Source organism: Dicentrarchus labrax, unplaced genomic scaffold (genome assembly GCF_905237075.1).
Source record: "Dicentrarchus labrax unplaced genomic scaffold, dlabrax2021, whole genome shotgun sequence".
NCBI lineage: Eukaryota > Metazoa > Chordata > Actinopteri > Moronidae > Dicentrarchus > Dicentrarchus labrax.
The window spans coordinates 15,165,058-15,182,279 of record NW_026136722.1 but is presented as its reverse complement, the minus strand read 5'-3'; the positions used below and the strand labels follow the sequence as shown (position 1 = coordinate 15,182,279).

General features: G+C 41.4%; 3 protein-coding genes and 1 non-coding gene across 8 annotated transcripts in view; 3 read left to right on the top strand and 1 right to left on the bottom strand.

The window, feature by feature from the left end:
* kcnh6a (potassium voltage-gated channel, subfamily H (eag-related), member 6a) overlaps positions 1-4,090 on the top strand; it is a 34,532-nt gene extending 30,442 nt beyond the window's left edge. For both annotated transcript variants that reach the window (XM_051388129.1, XM_051388128.1), the window contains exons 15-16: positions 512-719; positions 1,044-4,090. In XM_051388129.1, coding sequence (XP_051244089.1) covers positions 512-719; positions 1,044-1,325 — 490 coding nt within the window. In that variant the 3' untranslated portion in view covers positions 1,326-4,090. The remainder of the gene's footprint in view (positions 1-511; positions 720-1,043) is intronic.
* A 450-nt stretch (positions 4,091-4,540) lies between these two features.
* On the top strand, positions 4,541-4,612 carry trnac-gca (transfer RNA cysteine (anticodon GCA)). Its single transcript has one exon. It is a non-coding gene; the product is annotated as a tRNA-Cys (tRNA).
* A 631-nt stretch (positions 4,613-5,243) lies between these two features.
* On the bottom strand, positions 5,244-9,338 carry dcaf7 (ddb1 and cul4 associated factor 7). 3 transcript variants are annotated; one of them, XM_051388131.1, is made up of 7 exons: positions 8,954-9,338; positions 8,593-8,774; positions 8,316-8,427; positions 8,110-8,228; positions 7,791-8,000; positions 7,530-7,647; positions 5,244-6,533 (listed from the first exon to the last, which is right to left on the bottom strand). In XM_051388131.1, the coding sequence occupies exons 1-7, from the start codon at positions 9,042-9,044 to the stop codon at positions 6,361-6,363; spliced, it is 1,005 nt and encodes a 334-aa protein (XP_051244091.1). In that variant the 5' UTR covers positions 9,045-9,338; the 3' UTR covers positions 5,244-6,360. The 3 variants fall into 3 exon arrangements, with proteins under 3 accessions (XP_051244091.1, XP_051244090.1, XP_051244092.1); XM_051388130.1 differs by having other exon boundaries at positions 8,593-8,751; XM_051388132.1 differs by lacking the exon at positions 5,244-6,533 and adding an exon at positions 6,941-7,115 and having other exon boundaries at positions 8,593-8,751.
* Positions 9,339-10,453: 1,115 nt separating this feature from the next.
* On the top strand, positions 10,454-15,988 carry ccdc47 (coiled-coil domain containing 47). Of its 2 annotated transcripts, none has more exons than XM_051388468.1 (13): positions 10,454-10,580; positions 11,605-11,903; positions 12,028-12,129; positions 12,788-12,962; positions 13,074-13,195; positions 13,282-13,347; positions 13,484-13,585; positions 13,759-13,869; positions 13,992-14,077; positions 14,171-14,229; positions 14,329-14,438; positions 14,565-14,732; positions 15,363-15,988. In XM_051388468.1, exons 2-13 carry the CDS (start codon positions 11,613-11,615, stop codon positions 15,441-15,443), a joined length of 1,473 nt encoding a protein of 490 aa, XP_051244428.1. In that variant the 5' UTR covers positions 10,454-10,580; positions 11,605-11,612; the 3' UTR covers positions 15,444-15,988. The 2 variants fall into 2 exon arrangements, with proteins under 2 accessions (XP_051244428.1, XP_051244427.1); XM_051388467.1 differs by lacking the exon at positions 10,454-10,580 and adding an exon at positions 10,769-10,837.
* Positions 15,989-17,222: the final 1,234 nt, after the last annotated feature.

Below are 17,222 nucleotides of genomic sequence, written 5' to 3'. Positions count from 1 at the left end.
CTTGTGTTGTTACTCAGCAAAGGTGTTACATTTCATTATTATCATGCAATGACTGTTGTTTACCTTCAGGTTCCTCCCTCCCTCTCCTGCTGTGTTTGCATATCAATTCCCAGCTGGTTGTTTGCATGGTGCTAATGTGAGTTGCATGTGTATAAGAGAAAGAGAGGAAAGAGAAGGGAAGGAAAGATCAATAAAGATAAGAAAGGGTCAAGGTTGACTGACACATGCAGGAAAAATGTTTTTGAAATCAGCCAATGACAGTAATATGCTTTCTTTTAACTGCCCATTTGCTTCTACGTGTGTGAGAGAGTGAGGTAATGTAACGAGAGCAAGAGAGAAACCTAGTGGACATTTTTAAAAAAGCAGATGAGAAGACTCTATAAAAGGATTATAAAGCGTTTCATCCAGCATCAAAACAACATCAACAGAACTTTATGTATGTTTTTTTTCTGATAATGAAGATAAAATTCGCGAGGTCACATTCGCTGATGTCTGTCTTTATTCTGCCAAGGCTGGAGACCCGTATGACAGCGGACATCAATGTGATCCTGCAGCTCCTACAGAGGCAGATGGCCCCGGTGCCTCCAGCCTACAGTGCTGTGTCCCCCAGCCCTCACCCGCCTCACCCCACCACCCTGTACAGCACAGGAGCACCTACAATCCACCCTGTCCCTCCAATACAGCCTGTACAGATCGACAGCACTGCCTCACTCTTACAGGTGTTGTGTTCGGTTTACATCCTTAAAGTTAGATAAGTGTGGAAGTAATTTCAGTGATATCAAGCAATTCAATCAACCCTTAAAGTAAAGCCAATACTTAAGTTTGTAAATTAAAGGAGTAGTTGGGGAAATATTCTCATTTGTTTTTATGCAAAGCCAAGCACACTAGTAGCTCTATCTTTATCTATACAGTAGAGGGGTGTCAATTTTCTCATCTAACTCTCAGATGTAAGTGTATTTTGCCAAAATATTCCTTTAAGTGTGAAAATCAGAATCAAAATCAGATTATTTATTCATTAAAATGATCTCTGAATTTCTTTTCAGAGTCCAGACTCTGACTTTAAGCACAAATCCAAGGACTCCCTCTCCAGCGGGATCCATCTCACCGTGGCCTCCGATGACACCATGTCCATGTCGCCGGAGGCCGACCCACCACGTCTGCCCTCTGCGGACCTCACCACTTCTCAGTTGTCAGGGGCCCAAGAGCCTCCTGGACTGCTGTGTGGCAGCCAGCGCTTCCCCTCCCTCCCTGAGCACCTGGAGACCTCTACAGAGATGCAAGAGATCCAGAGGCATGTCTCTGACCCTGTCTTGCCAGGCAGCTAGAACACCAAAACCACCTAAAAAGCCTGGACCTTCTGGACGGGACAGCCATATGTTTCCCACTCTGTTACTTCCTTTTTCCTCCCTTAAAAAAACTCCTCTGTCCTGTTCAGATGCTGCTGTAGAGCGTGGGATGCCTTGCCTTCCACGTCACTGAGGGTTCAGAGTGCCTGCTGTTTCTAACAAACAGACTCTACGGCGCCCGCACAGGCTGCTGTGGTTTTGTGCTCCAGCGTCCCTTCACACCCGAGGTTCTGTGCAATGAAGAGATTATTCCCGCCCCGCAGGGTGGGATGATTATGAAACATGAGTTGACAGTAAGCACACCAAATATATGTGCCATGCATTCACTGGATCTGAAAGCTACACAAACTGCATCCCAGGTTTCCTTGAAGAGAGGTGACATGTCAAGGACTACTAATATGTTTCACATTTGAAGAATTATCTTCATTCACTTTGTATAAGAATTGCACATTTAGGCCTTTTCCACACCTATATGGATATTTTGCAAAATTAACATTTTCCTCATTGTTTTTTGGCCTCTCATCCGCACGCAAACAGAGTTTTAGGTCAGAACTGAGATTTTCAAAGGTGCAGATTTTTTAAAAAATGTGTACGGATCGTTGAGGATGCCCATTGTTGCTTGGTGTAACAACAACCGCAACAACAATGTTTGGTAAGCACTGCTAGGCTGTGTGCCAGAAAGGTGTTCAATAACTACAAATAAATAATTAGGAACAATTTGTTTGTGTTTTTAAGTCACCATCACTAAAGGTGCGCATGCTCAGAATGTTCTTCTCTGGTATTTGACGTATTGTTGACGTAGTCTTCATCACCACCTACTGGCCTCAGCATGTTTGTTTGAGTGTTTGAAACCGTTTCTTTTTTTTTTTGCGTTCTCGTGTGTACAGAGATATTTTAACGTAGGGGGAAAACATTCGCTTTGAAAAATATCCGTATACGTGTAGTAAAGGCCTCAGACTTGAGCATAGAAAAAATGTAATCATTTACTTGGAACTGAATTTATTTTCCTAATATTAGAGATGTATTGGTCACATTAAGAACATTACATCTAGTAAATGTAATAACTATGAGTGTTATAAATTAGAGACTCACTATTGTTGTTTTGGTGTTTGTTAAAAAAAAATATCAAAAGGCAAACCTATTGCTGTTTGGCACACTGTGAAGGAGGGTGGTGCAGTGGGTGGAGAAGCACTCCTTAAAAAAGTGTAATTTTCATCTCATATTTCCTGTTCTGACATTTTGACATAAATCAGCAGTACTTAAGTTGAGCGTGTCATTTGATCAAGAGAAGGTATTGCAACGTACACAATCAAGCAGAGCAGACAAACATCATAGTTTTCTTGTACATTTACACGTAGCTCTTACAGTTTTGTTTTGATCATGACTGCTTTGCTTGGTTTCCCCCCCTGTTTCTGTGTCGGTTCAACTCAAACGTGTCAACTATTTTTTTCAAAGTGGCACGATCACATGGTTTCATAATGCACCTGATGTGTTTATCTGAGAGTGCCAGCATTAGAGGTTCTCCCTAAACATTTTGATTCACAGAGAGGATTGACTTTGATACTTAAACAGGTGAAGGGAAAAACTGCTGATGGTTGTTTTACACCAACTGAGTGACAAGGGAAGTGGATGGTAGCTGTCAATCACACACGGAAACAGAGACGTCGTCTCCAGGCGTCGCTGTTAAGATGATTTCTCAGTTCCAACCACCAGGTGAATGTAATGACTTTTTAAGCATTTATAATTCTGTATAATGTTTCTTGAAGCACAACTTCCTGTTATTTATCTTTTTTTTTTTAGATTAAAGACACACTGCAGAGTTACACTGGGAGTCCAAAATGCTTTTATTTTCTAATTACTCAGCAAAGCAACACCAAATGTCACTTGCAGTGCAGACGAAGTGACAGTAGACGTAAACTCTCTGAAAGTGTACATTGCAACTACGACTCTGATTCAACTGATTGAATTTCTTGGATGTTTTTCATGTTGGATATGCAGTCAAACCAAGGTAGGCTTTGACATGTTAAACAGCTGTATTTGATGAAGGGATGAGCATTAATTACCATCCCTATAGACAAAGCCTCACATGAGGCATCATCCACTGAAAATGCAAATAATATGCTAAATAATTTTTAATATCTTTTAATATAAAGCATTTACTCAATTGCTACAAGTACAGCATTAATTTATGTAAATTGTATGCTACCATATGCTTCTACTTCACTACATTTCAGGTGCATTTCTTACCATGGTGCATTTCTTAAACAGTAGGTGGTTAATTTGTAGATTAAGATTTTGAAAATCTATTCTAGGCACCTAAAATCAAATTCAACCCACAGTAGATAGGCTATGACTTAAAATGACCTCATATCAGTTTAGCTTCCATATTTAAGGGGTACACCAGTGACACTGGTTTGATTAACTTGGCTGAATGTCACTGGAGAAGCAGTTATCAGTACAGACAGAGTAGAGAAGAGGGATCAAACCTTGACATCTGAAATGGCTGTGTCCAGTTGGGGCTTCCAGATGTTTATGAGTTGTTTGCAGTTCCACCAAAGAGAGTTTTCACCTGTAAACTTCTCACATGGTTTCATTCAAATAACTATCCAAGGCCCTAAGAGTTAAAAATCTAATCTAATCTAATTTGCGTAGCAGAACTTTGTTTTGTTGTCTTTCCTCTCTTATTAATCATCTCATTAAAAAAAGTAGTTCCATCTCAACAACAGTAAAATGCTGCTTACCTACCTGGTCATTTTTGAAACCTTTATTTATTCAAGGAAAAGTTCACTGGGAGGAAGCCTTTTGTTTGTGCACTAACACCGTGATCACATTCAAACTGTTACACATTTATACCTAGAAGCTGTCCCATACAACCACAGACTGATCTGTGGCCACACTATTACTATTACTACTATTTAGTACTAGTACTACTTTTACTTAAGTAAGATAATAAAAATCAATGATAATAATTTGAAAGTGATAGCAATTGATGAAGATAATCCTTGTGTCTTGTATGTAACCCTGTGTAGCAGCCATCAAGTGGGCTTCTAGGAAATGGTATTTTAAGAATTTAATTTGCTGTTCTGTCTATAAAGGAAACACATTCACACCAATCAAACACTTCCTACTGTAGGAAGGCACAGCAGGAAAGAGACACTGGTCAGTCACAAACAAAACCCACAGCAATAAAATCAGGGGGTATAGCTCAGTGGTAGAGCATTTGACTGCAGATCAAGAGGTCCCCGGTTCAAATCCGGGTGCCCCCTACATGTGCCCTAGACAGATTCTTTGACAATAAAAGCAATAAAACTATATTTCATAAATACCATTTAAGGATTTATGGAGGATGAAACATCATGTGATTAGTAATGCAGAAACTAATCTCAGTATAAAGATACATGACTCAGATGTTAGCGGCAGGTATTGGCTTTGATCTGGAGGCTGCTGTGGGATGTGGCTTTAAAATCTTATCTTTTGCAATGGCTTGTACAAAATGTAACAGGTGTTACATAAAATACAAATGTGGTGGTCAGGCCTGTAGCGAGCGAACAAATCAACAATCCTATAAAGGAAGAAGTAGAAGACCTGAATCAATCCCACTCCTGTTACCCAAACCTCCGACTTCATTTGCATACGGACACAGAAATACAAAAATAAATGTAGGGGAACAAATATGTAGAAATAGATTTAATACATTTGTTTGCGTCCTGTTTAGTTAGCAGCTTTTCTGTGCATTTAATTATGTATTTCGGTGTCTATTATATTACTCATTCCTGTTTTAATGCATACATTCATATATCTATGTATATATTTATTTATTTTCATCCTCCATAAAGGATTAATTATCTGTAAACCAACTGCAATTTCACCAAACAACGCAATACAGCGACAAGTGCGTTCCTAGGACATGGAGGAATACAATTTATTAGAGCAAATTCAATAATAAACTTTATGAAAAAGCTACAACATGAACACTTGGCTTACCAACATCTCAAGTTGATATATTTATATGTATGTACATTTTGCCTTGTAATGGCATGCTACAAGGACATGACCCTTTAATTATTGAAAAACAAACAAAAAAAAGAAAGAAGAGAGGCAGACAGTCAGAAAGTTGTTTCACTCTCCTCCCATTTCACAACTCACCCTACCACAAAGAAAATGCAGCTTTCCAAGCACAGTCTTCTACAAAGAAAGAAAAAGAGGAAGAAGAGGAAGAAGAAAAGAATAAGTAGGAAGTTAAAAAGGCTGAACGTTGAATATTGTTCTGGTGGATTCAGAGTGCTGCTGTACATGGCTGCCTCACAGCATCACCAGAAAAAAACAAAACAAAACTAAAACACACCATAATGATGGGAGACACCACTGCAGTGACAATATGAATCCCTCGGGTTATTTTTACAATTTTTAAAAAATGTACGGGGTCACAAGTTCGAGCCTCGATACTACAATCATTTGGAGAGAGGATACTGGACGCACACCCATTTGAAAAATTGAACAGCTTAAGTTGCCACAGGGGTAAACGAGACTAAAACGTAATGATCTTTGAATCTTTGAGTCCACGAGAAGGCTACGACATATTCCTAAGTATTAGAGAGGTCATCTTCTGCTGCCTACGGTAGTTCGTATCAACCTTAACTCAAACAGAAGAAACACACAACATCTAAACCCTTCATGATAATCTCACAGCTGGCTGACATCACACCAAGAAGTATAAAAATCGGATTTTTCGTAGACAACTGCTTCAAGTTCAAAGCTTCTTACAGCAGCTGTGCGGAAACACTACCTTGTGAGCAAAATAAATAAGCGCTTAAACACGTTTAATAGAAGAACGATGGAAGAAAATGTAAACCAGGGTATTGTAGAGTAGGTGTGTGTGATACTCCAAAAACACGTTCACAAAAAGTTCAGTCGTGACTTCATCCCCGTCTTGAAAGCAGTGGACTAAGGAACAAACGTTAAGTCCAAATCTGAAACCACGCTCCTTCTCTTCTTTATCTAAGTGTCCGTGGCTTCAGACACGCAGGATCTCCAGGCAGTTGTTGTAGCAGATGGCGATCCAGTCCGGCTGCGTGGAGGCCCACTGCACGTTGTTGATCTCCCCTTCAGCAGTGTAGGCCAGGATGGGATCCTCAATGGCCCGTGGCATCTGCTGGATGTCCCAGATCAGAGCCTGGTGGTCGTCGGCTGAGGAAAAGAAGACATTAACAGGGATGTTTCAGACTGAAAGGGCAAGGTCCGAAGGGAATGCAGCTTCACATTGTATGAGTTTGGGCTGTTTTAGACAAAAGTTAGCAATTGTGAGAGAGAAATTTGGTGAAACTGTGGTTGTTTGTTAAAAAACGGTGGTCTTAGATCTTACTGGGACCATCGATGGCTGTTTTTAGAGCTCTGACAACCGAAGACAGGATGCCACAAGATTCTGAATTTAGGACCAAACTCTTACAAAGTGACTGTTGCAACAACCCACATTTTAAAACCAACTAATCAAACATATAACATTAAATTACGCAGAGTGCACCACTGAGTATGTGTAATGCTACTGCTAAGACACGTATTTACCTCAAACTTGTTTTTACATGTTGTTTTCCCCAACTGTGTCCGCACTGTCCTCCTTCTCTTTTGAGTTTTGTTTTGTTTTTTTTGGTACACAGAAATCCAAGTGCCAATACCGAACGATACCAGAAATTTAGTAGTCGGTACCAATACCAAAGAAAATCCGTGATTCTCAATTCTATGTCCTGATCAACTTCAGGCGGGGCTGAGCTCCTGCACACAGAGCATGTCAGACAAAACTTGTATTTATCAAAGGCAAACTCAGTGTAGAAAGATATGGGTGGCAGCAGCATCAGAAATGGATACAGGAGGTGTATTTCTTACATGTATGTGACATATTCAACAGATATAGACATTGAAACTGTAGTGAAAAGGTGCACATGTTGCTGGTATGACGATATGACCATGAACAGATCTTTTTTTTTCTGTCTATTTTTGCTGAGAACCGCTCACGTAAAGAAAACTAACGGTCATAGATGAGAGGCTAGAAACTGGGGCTGCGCTTCACAGGGTACTTCGTCGTATAATCTCTCGCGCCTCAAAACTGACACTGCACATAATTAGACCCATTTAGTGTGACATGCAATGAGCTTTTAAGACAGTCCACAATCTATAGGGGGCCTTTACCTGCAGTGCAGATGTGACACGAGGAGTGAGGGGCCCAGGCGATGCCGTTCACACAGGCGCGGTGATTGTTCAGCCGAGCCACCGGAGTGCAAGGAACACGTACATCCAGGATGACCACCTACACCCACATAGGAAGTATTAAAGCTGAGTTCTCAGTCAAAAAGTCCTCTAATAATTTATGAAATCTCAGACGCTCAGATTGGCTTACCGACAACACCATTTTAATACAAAAACAATGGGAAGAATCCACAGCAGACTGACCTCCATGCCGTCCATGGCCATTGTGGCCAAGTAGTTGGGGTCCTGCTTGTTCCAGCAGAGGCGGAGCAGCGGGTGGTGCTGAGGGTCTTCATAGATGATGGTGCTGTGCTCCAGGTGTCGGAGGTCAAACATGCGGACGGATCCATCGGCTCCCACAGAGGCAAACATATCTCTTCCACCTCCTGCACGGCTGAAGGCGATGTCGTACACCTGTACGGACACGCAAAGACATAAATGTAACTTTAACAACCACACAAGGTTTCACTTTACAGTGCACACACACACACACACACACACACACACACACACACACACGGACCTCTTTGTCATGGGCGATCAGCTGGGTCTTCACGTGTCCAGACACCAGGTTAACGCGTCCTAACACCTGACCGGTCTCCAGCCCCCAGATAGTGCAGGTGGTGTCGATGCTGGATGTGCCTGCAGAAAGAACCCACATGTTAAAACTACACAACACCAAAAGCCTCATAGGCTCCTTACTCATTGATCGCACAGCGGACTTCTTACCCAGCAGGTTGGGGTCGACTTCATTCCAGTCAAAGGAGGTGAGGGGTGCACAGAAGTCTGAGTTCTTGTTGTTATTCAGCAAACACTCGAGGCGCGTTTCTGTGTCGCTGACCTGAAATGAAAAGGAAACTGGAAGTGAGCAGACTTACCAAACCCCAGAGCTGAACAGTACACAAACTGTAACAGCAACTAGATTATACTACAGTGGAGTATGACTGAGGGGAATCATATATCAGTATGTTTTTATTCTTTTAATGGACATAAATAAACACCCTACCCTCCAGATGCGCAGGTAGTCCCCACTGGTAGCCAGCAGGTCCGGGTACACCCCTTTAGTATCAGGAATCCACATGATCTTGGTGGTGGGGTACGGGTGGTCAAACGTGTTCCTGCAGACGAACTCTGAGCTCTCCTCTTCCAGACCCACCAGCTGCACCTGGACAGGCGCAAACACATCACCTGTGATTACCAGGGCGAGCTATATTTATATATAAACAACAACAAAACAACAAAACAACAAAACACACACTGGGACTGCGCAGAAGCATTAGCGCAAGCTGGCTAACAAGACCCCCGTTAGCTTGATGAATGACTACAACCTCCTCCTCCTCCTCTTCCTCCCTTCAAACACTACGCACCTTGTTGTTGTATTCCTCCACAAAGCTCCCAAGCGCCAGCCGAAAGCGTTTGTCTGGCCGGACGCTCCAGTTCATCGCGTACACCGTCCATGGCGCCTCGTATTTGTAGATCTCTTTTCTCTTTCCGTGGAGCGACATCCTCCCCCGAGCTAGCTGCTAGCTGCTAGCTCCCTCACGAAAACTAGTTGAGTCCTGCGAGGCGGGAAACTGTCGCCGGTCACTTAACTCGCAAGAGCAAATGTGAGCAGGCGGGTCGCGATAACGCTCATTTAACGAGCCAGATCTTGTGTCAGAGCAAGATTACTCCCCACTTTGGTTAACAAAGAGTAGCATTACGCGCTACGAGCTGGAGAACCGTCGAGTTCAACAGAATAAAGGTCGCTTCCGGGTTTTTGATTTCAAAATAAAAGTTTTTTTTTTTGGGTTACTGGAAAGTTTCTGAACGAGCACTCACAATAGATAATCCGGTAGAAATAGCTGCCTCTGGCCCGTTTCACACTTTAATGAAGCCATATTTATTCAGTTTCTTGCAGATTTCCTCTTGTTTTGTGATTAACGAATGTGGAACATTCAAAATAAAAGTTTTACAATGTGGGACAGGGTGCAGTCGTGTACAGTGATCAATAGAGGGCATGGTTAGACATTAATGTGCTTTTTTTGGGGGGGAGCATAAATACACCAAATGTGATCATAAAATATCCCCACAGCATGTTGCATAATGACAATAACAATATAAAGTTCTCATTTTAATCTCCTCCTGTAATTAAAGCATTTAAAATTAAGATTTTCTACTTTGTATTTGTATATGTGGATTACAATGTTTGACTTTTTGATCAATATTGGATTTCAAGGTCATTTTATTGTCATCTAAGACACACAAACTTGTAGTATTTTTATTACTTTAATTTAGATATAGTTCCCGTTATGATACTTTTACAGAAATAAAGAATACAAAATGGATTAATGAGTCTAAAAAAGTTAAAAAAAAATAAAAACTAATTTGTATGATAATCACTGTCTTTAAGTCTTGTGGTACAGCAGCAGAAGCTTTTACCTCTTCCCTTATGGTAGCAGAGTGATCAATATCACTGATGCTGGGTATATGGATGATCTTCTGAGTGGTTTTTAATCACCCGCCTGCAGAGTAGGTTGTTTTCTGTGCACCAGTCTGCAAGATTTCCTCCCCGATATGAAGTCACATCATTGTTTCATGTGTTTGTGGCGGTCATGTTCTCAGTTATCCTGTAAGTAATATTCAATATAATAAATATATAATAACACAAAATGTAAGAAATAAAATAGAACAAATTGTTTTCACTCTACTACACTATTTACTGTTAATAAAACTATATAAAAACTATTTTTAAACTAGACCGACTTGTAGTTACCCGCTGCGGCCGCCGGAGGGCGCCAAATACCTAAAAAAAAGCTGACGTAACGCAACAACGGCTTACTTCCGGCGAATACCTTCAAAATAAAACACTCGAAAGCGTGCGCACAGTACTTTTGTTTTGAAAGGTCCGTCCTGTGTCGGGTCTGCTGCTTCAGGCGTAACATCACTACAAGGACAGTTCAGGCTACTTGAGCTCAACCAGCGTTGAGGTTTATTGTCACAGTAATTCTCCAGGTAAGCTCCCAACTCGTCGGTGTTTATTGTTTTAGTCGGGGCTGATTCCAGAGTTGTGTTTTAAGTTTAATAATAAATAAGACGCTGCTTTCTTTTCTGGTTCGGTCGCCAGCAACAAGGTGCCATGCTAGTTTAGCCACCGTTAGCATGCTAATGATAAAGTGCCAGGAGAGGGAGGGAGGGAGAGGGAGGGAGGGGGATGGGGGACATAATTACGGCTTGTGGGGTTTTAATCCGGACGTTACATATGTCGTTAGGTGAGTACGTGGTGTTAGTTTTAGACTATTAAAGAAAAACGTAGAAAGTCAGACAACACAGCCGGTGGGGTTTTTTTTTTTTTTTTTTTAGCCTGTTAGCAAGCGTCAAAGCTTGGAAGTTAGTGGTGCTAGTCGACGCTTGCTGGTCGGATTCAACCACATACCAAATACAGCTCCTTAAGTTTGACTAAGTTGAGCCTTTACGGTGTTATTGAAGTGTTTTTATATTCATATACTGCAGCTTGACTCCATTTTTAGTAGCATTAATAAAGTGACAGCACTTAGAGACATTCAACGTTTCCCAATGTTGGCACACAGGAGTTCCTCTTCCTCCTTAGTCATTGTTTTCTAGTTAGTCTCGGTCCGCAGGGATTTTATTCTGTGTGGGATTCATCACGTGAATGCTCAGTGCACTCACCTGGTTACTGTAATACTAATAATATAATATAATATCTGTAATATAATGTAACCTATGCACAGTTTAGCCGTTATAGCCAGAGGCCACAACAGGACACTATAATGTGAAGGCAAACCCTCAGGCCTCCATTTAAAGACAGCTAAAACACAACTACCCTGCAGTTGCAACTGATTTGATCTCTTCGTCCTTCACTTCTTGTTCCTGTTGTTAATTATTAGGCACGTTAACCTCTGGCATTTGACCTTCTCTGTCACTCCTTCAGCCACCCTTGTTTACACATGTCTCTGACGATGTTTACACATTGTCAACCCTTCTCTCACTCCTGCTCTTCCACTTTCTCTTGGTGCAGGTCCCACCATGCGAAGTGCGAATCTCCTCCTGATTCCCGCTCTGCTGCTCCTCCTGGCCCTTCCTGTCTCCAGGGGACGCTACAATGATGACTTTGACGATGGCGAGGACCTAGCAGACTTCGATGACAATGACTTTGCTGAGTTTGAGGACATGAACGACGATCCGGCAGCCGAGGCTGAAACTGCCCCTCCGCCTCGTGTCTCGCCGTCCTCGCAGCCTGAGGAGGATGAAGATGAAGACGAAGCCACCGTGGAGCTGGAGGATGGCCAAGACGGTTTCGATGACTCGGAGACACAGGTACACGGCCTCGTGTTACTGTTTACATCTTAAATTTGGAGCACAGCTTCCACAATAAATATTATTTATAGCAACATATTGATTCATGTAGAATCTATAGCAATTCAACGTTATGTTTCCGTAGGATCAAGACATGTACAGCAAATATGACCAGGAAGAGTTTGAGGGGATTGGAGACATGGAGAAGACAGGCCACTCCATGAAGGACCCCCTCATAATCCACACGGTAAGCCGGGCTTATTGCTAAAATCTTCTCACATATTGCGTTCTGCTGATTGTGATCTGCCTCGGCTCTGAATGTGCACACGATTCCTGCTGTGAATGCGTTTGTGTTTGTTGCATTAGAAGGCTTAAATTAACAATTTATCTCTTGTCGTTTGTAATGGAAATGCTGTTTTGTAGCTGTGGGAGGCCACTGCGAGGAAATATTAAATCAGTAGAAATGCAGATTACTCCACTGTTTTGTAGCTGCTGTTGAATTTGGCTGGTTAATGAGGATGCATCATTTACATAAACTGTTGTCATGGAAGCTCAGCAAAGGCCACACTGAAACTGTAGCCTTTGTAAACTCCTGGATCCTAAATTACCATTGTTTTCACTTACATTGATACTGTATCTGCAGATATATTGGTATTGATGTTGGCCAACATTTAACAAGAAATAACTGTTTCTAACTTCTAATTTAGAAACAGTGTTATCAATACATTGTTTATTCACCAGAGAGCACTGACAAGCTCTAAAAGGTCCCACTTTATTACACATCCTGGTTACAATTCTTTAAAAAGAAATAAATCTAAGGCATCCACATCAAGATTTGGTTATGTTTTTTTTTATTAATCTTGGTTGAGCTATAAAACTGACAACCGCTTGCTGTTTCTCTGCAGGTTCCTGCACATCTGCAGAACAGCTGGGAGAGTTACTACATGGAGATCCTGATGGTGACCGGCTTGTTGGCCTACATCATGAACTATATCATCGGCAAGAACAAGAACAGTCGCCTCGCTCAGGCCTGGTTCAACTCACACAGAGAACTTCTAGAGAGCAACTTTGCACTAGTGGGTGAGTTGTCTCGAGTATCCAAACGGCAGTGTATGAAATCCAACCGAATGTGCTTGTGTTCTGTCTCTCGTTATGAAGCAGTGTTAATTGTTAGTCATTTGTACGTTATAGGTGACGACGGCACCAGTAAAGAAGCAGTGAGCACTGGGAAGCTGAATCAGGAAAATGAACACATCTACAATCTGTGGTGCTCCGGGCGCGTGTGCTGTGAAGGCATGCTGATCCAACTCAAGGTATGGACAGTGTGTGTTCTCAATGTGTAAGTGTGTGTTGTGTTAAATATACAGTCCATGTAATGTTCCTTTGTGGTCTATCCCAGTTTCTGAAGAGGCAGGACCTGCTCAACGTTCTGGCCAGGATGATGAGGCCTGCCTGTGACCAGGTGGTACGTATCAAGTCAAACATCAGTTCAGATGAGTCGTTGTGGAGCACAAAACACGGACACACTGGACTGTGCCTTTTTTAAGGTGCCCCTCGCAGTCACAATCATTGTCTCACCAACAGCATCTGTCTGTTTGTAGCAAATCAAAGTGACTCTTAATGACGAGGACATGGACACCTTTGTGTTTGCTGTGGGAACCAAGAAGGCCATGGCCAGGCTTCAGAAGGAGATGCAGGACTTGGTAAATATCCTCCACCGCTTACATTAAATTGATGCAATCTTAAACTATCTTTATTATACAGGACTATTGTTACTACTCAAATGGATCAGCTTCATTCATGTTTAAATTGTTGCTCACAGACATTTTTTCATTGTTTTTCCAACACGCCATTCGATTTTGTTCTTTTTCCATAGAGTGAGTTCTGCGGGGACAAGCCTAAGTCTGGGGCCAAGTATGGGATCCCAGACGCCCTGACTATTCTAAGCGAGATGGGCGAGGTCACAGATGGGGTGATGGACAACAAGGTAAAGTCTAGTCTTATCTCTCATACAGCATCACTACAAAGAGGCTCTGATGAATAGTGAACAGGGTTTTCTTGATTTGGCTCGTGTGTCTGAATCTGTCTTTGGTATTTATTTTTTTTTAGATGGTGCATTATATCACCAACCATGCTGACAAGATTGAGTCCATCCATTTCTCGGACCAATTTTCTGGTCCAAAAGTTATGCAAGAGTAAGTATTTATTTAATCTCTGTAATCCCTTGCATGTTTAGCATTTTCTTACTTTCTATGTGGTACTAAAGGTCCCCATGTTTGTTTCTTCAGGGAGGGTCAGCCCTTAAAGCTGCCTGAGACCAAGAAGACGCTGCTGTTTACATTTAATGGTGAGCATTTTGTCTCTCTTACTATCTGAAGAAACCTCATGATAGTTTCATCTAACTAATATACACTGAATGTTTGTGTGTGTGTGTGTGTGTGTGTAGTGCCTGGCATGGGCAACACCTCTCCCAGAGACATGGACGCTCTGCTCCCACTCATGAATATGGTGATCTACAGCATCGATAAAGTCAAGAAACTGCGTCTCAACAGAGAGGTGAGCAGGATTCTAGCGCTCTGGTGCCTGATCTAATTAACCCCTCACCTATGTGCTCTACTTTGTGCTTTTTAAATGAACGTTTAAAGTGCCGCTACGAGTCCCTTTCGTCTTCTCTATATTTAGGGCAAACAGAAAGCTGACAGAAACCGGGCCCGTGTGGAGGAGAACTTCCTGAAGCAGACTCACGCTCAGCGTCAGGAGGCGGCCCAGACACGCCGGGAGGAGAAGAAGAGGGCTGAGAAGGAGAGGATCATGAATGAGGAGGACCCTGAGAGACAACGTCGTCTGGAGGTCTGAAATTGGCAAAACCACATGCAAATTTTGGGGGAATTTGCTTTCTTGCCAAGAGTTACATGAGAAGATTTCTAACACTCTCACATCTTTACGGTAGAGCCAGCTGCCAGTTAGCTTAGCATAAAGACTGAAAATGGGACAAAAACAGCTCGACTGTCCAAAAATAACAAATCTACTTGCCGGCACCTCTAAAACTAGATTAGCATTTTATATCTTGCTTGTTCAATCTGTAAAAATGATCATTATACATTTTACAGACATTTTCTACAGGAAATTACTGCTCCCAGCTAAGAAATACTCTGGCCCATAACACCCTGTAAAACCATAATGTTTCAGTTTTACACAACAAACGATATATAACTTGTTAATTAAGCTTTTAAAGGTGTTGGTAGGTACGTTTTGTTACCTTTGGATGGAGCCAGGGTGGCAGTTTCTTGTACGTATGCGAAGCTAAACCAGCTGCTGGCTGTAGCTTCATATTTACATCACAGACACGAGTCAGTCTTCTCATCTAACTCTCAGCATGAAAGCAAAGCAGCATATTTCCTAAAATATCAAACTATTCTTTTTAAAGCACACAAATAGAGTAATTCACTGAAAATGTTTTGTTTTGTTCTCTCTTCTCAGGAAGCAGCCCAGAGGCGCGAGCAGAAGAAGATTGAGAAGAAGCAGATGAAGATGAAGCAGATCAAAGTGAAAGCCATGTGAAAAGGGCCACTACAGGGATCGTGATACCACAAGCACACATGAAAGCAGTGCTCAGCTCAGACTAGTTTTCTCTAACTTCTCTGGCTCACAGTCGCTCCAGCTCTTAACAGACATCCTGTGCCTCCGGGTGTGTCAAGCTTTAGCTGTCTCTGTCACCACCTGCTCCATTTGGTGTGGCTAAACCTTAATGACTGAGAGTGAACTGTCCATGTCACTCGTGAGGGACTTTTTCACCATCAAACGTGTCACCACAATTCACACCAGGATTTTTTGTTTTTCCTGTTTCTGTCCAACCATCTCTTCAAAAATGTCATCAAAGCTATGTAGCTCGGTGAGCTTTTTAAACCCAATCTGCTGGAAGAGAACACACTATTTTGTGGTATCGAGCCACATTTTAAAAGGAATGAAAGCAGAATTTATTAGCATTAATATAATACGATCGAGGAAATTTTAATTTATATCTGCTACGAGATTGGTTTCTTGCAGGCTGTTTCTAATGAGTATCTGAGCAAACATAATAAAATGCACTGGAGTCTGTTGGGAAACTGTTTCCTGTTTTTGTTTTTAATGGTAAAAATTTCATGTAATTGATCTGATTTACAAGGCAGTCGATGATGATGAGGGGCGGTGGGGTTGCAGTACAGTTGTGTACAATATAGAAACTGATTCACAGACCTCTTGGTAAGCAGCAGTTCAAAGGGTGGCGGTCTATAACGGGGACCAGAATGGGTGAGGCTTATCGCTAAATATAACTTTTAAAAAGTGTCAGCAGTCTCTGAACTAGATTTGGTTACATCAGTGGGGTTGGCAAGCAAAAATGGATACAATGACTGTCTATGCAGATGTAAGTCTGGGTGTAGTCAAACATGTGATCCACTTTTGGTAATAGATTTATTTTGATCACACTACTTCCAAATGTAATGCAATTATTTAATAATTATAATATAATAATAAATTACTAAAGAGTTAAATGACACAACAACAAAAAAATGCAGGTTATCAACAATATTTAATGCTACTGAATGGGATTATGTTATAATAGTATGATGGTAGCCACCCTTTGTAATATGGAGATCCAAAAGGGCACAGAGGACACAGTATAATGTACTTCCATAAATTAGACTTAGACTTTATTTGTCATTTGGATTTGCATCAAAATGAAATTACGTTGCAATGGCACATAGCACAGCAGAAATAAAGGGGAGGCAGTATGTACAAAAATAGATATGCAATATAAAAGAGAAAAAAACCTGTAAGATAATAGAAACTTTTGTATATAATACAAATAAGATAAATAAGATAAATATATATTTTGTATAAAAGACAGATAACATAGCTAAGATAAATATAATTTCCCAACAGTATGACGGAGAGATCCTAGTGGAGCGGTCCTGTGTAGGTGTGTGGGTGAGGAGGGGGAGGCAAGGGGGAATGGTTATACAGTGTTCAGCAGTCTTATGGCATGTGGAAAGAAGCTAATGTGTATTCTCTCAGGTTTTATTTTACCTGTTTGTGGTTTAATTCATACAATATATTAAACAAGGGCAAAAGATTGCCACACTTTGAGAGAATAATACGTAACTGAGTCACACAGCGCATTATATATATATACAAAGTTCCACATTTGAGTGTTTAATTTGTGACGTTTTGGCTTTTTGTTCTTCATATTGATTGAAATTCAGTCACTTAATCATATGAATCTTCTCCAGCAATGCATACACGACGTTAATCAATACAGGCCACTTGACTGATTGCAAACATTGGAAACACGGTCTTTAG

Bases quoted from the DNA above. Each gene is read 5' to 3' on its own strand.
- dcaf7 (XM_051388130.1), bottom strand. From the start codon at position 9,091: ATGTCGCTCCACGGAAAGAGAAAAGAGATCTACAAATACGAGGCGCCA. The intron at 8,752-8,953 runs GTGCGTAGTGTT...GCGCCTGTCCAG, and splicing joins TGGAGGAATACAACAACAAG to GTGCAGCTGGTGGGTCTGGA. The intron at 8,229-8,315 runs GTAAGAAGTCCG...TTCTTTCTGCAG, and splicing joins AGTCGACCCCAACCTGCTGG to GCACATCCAGCATCGACACC.
- ccdc47 (XM_051388467.1), top strand. From the start codon at position 10,780: ATGGGGGACATAATTACGGCTTGTGGGGTTTTAATCCGGACGTTACAT. The intron at 12,963-13,073 runs GTGAGTTGTCTC...TGTACGTTATAG, and splicing joins GAGCAACTTTGCACTAGTGG to GTGACGACGGCACCAGTAAA. The intron at 13,586-13,758 runs GTAAATATCCTC...CTTTTTCCATAG, and splicing joins AGAAGGAGATGCAGGACTTG to AGTGAGTTCTGCGGGGACAA.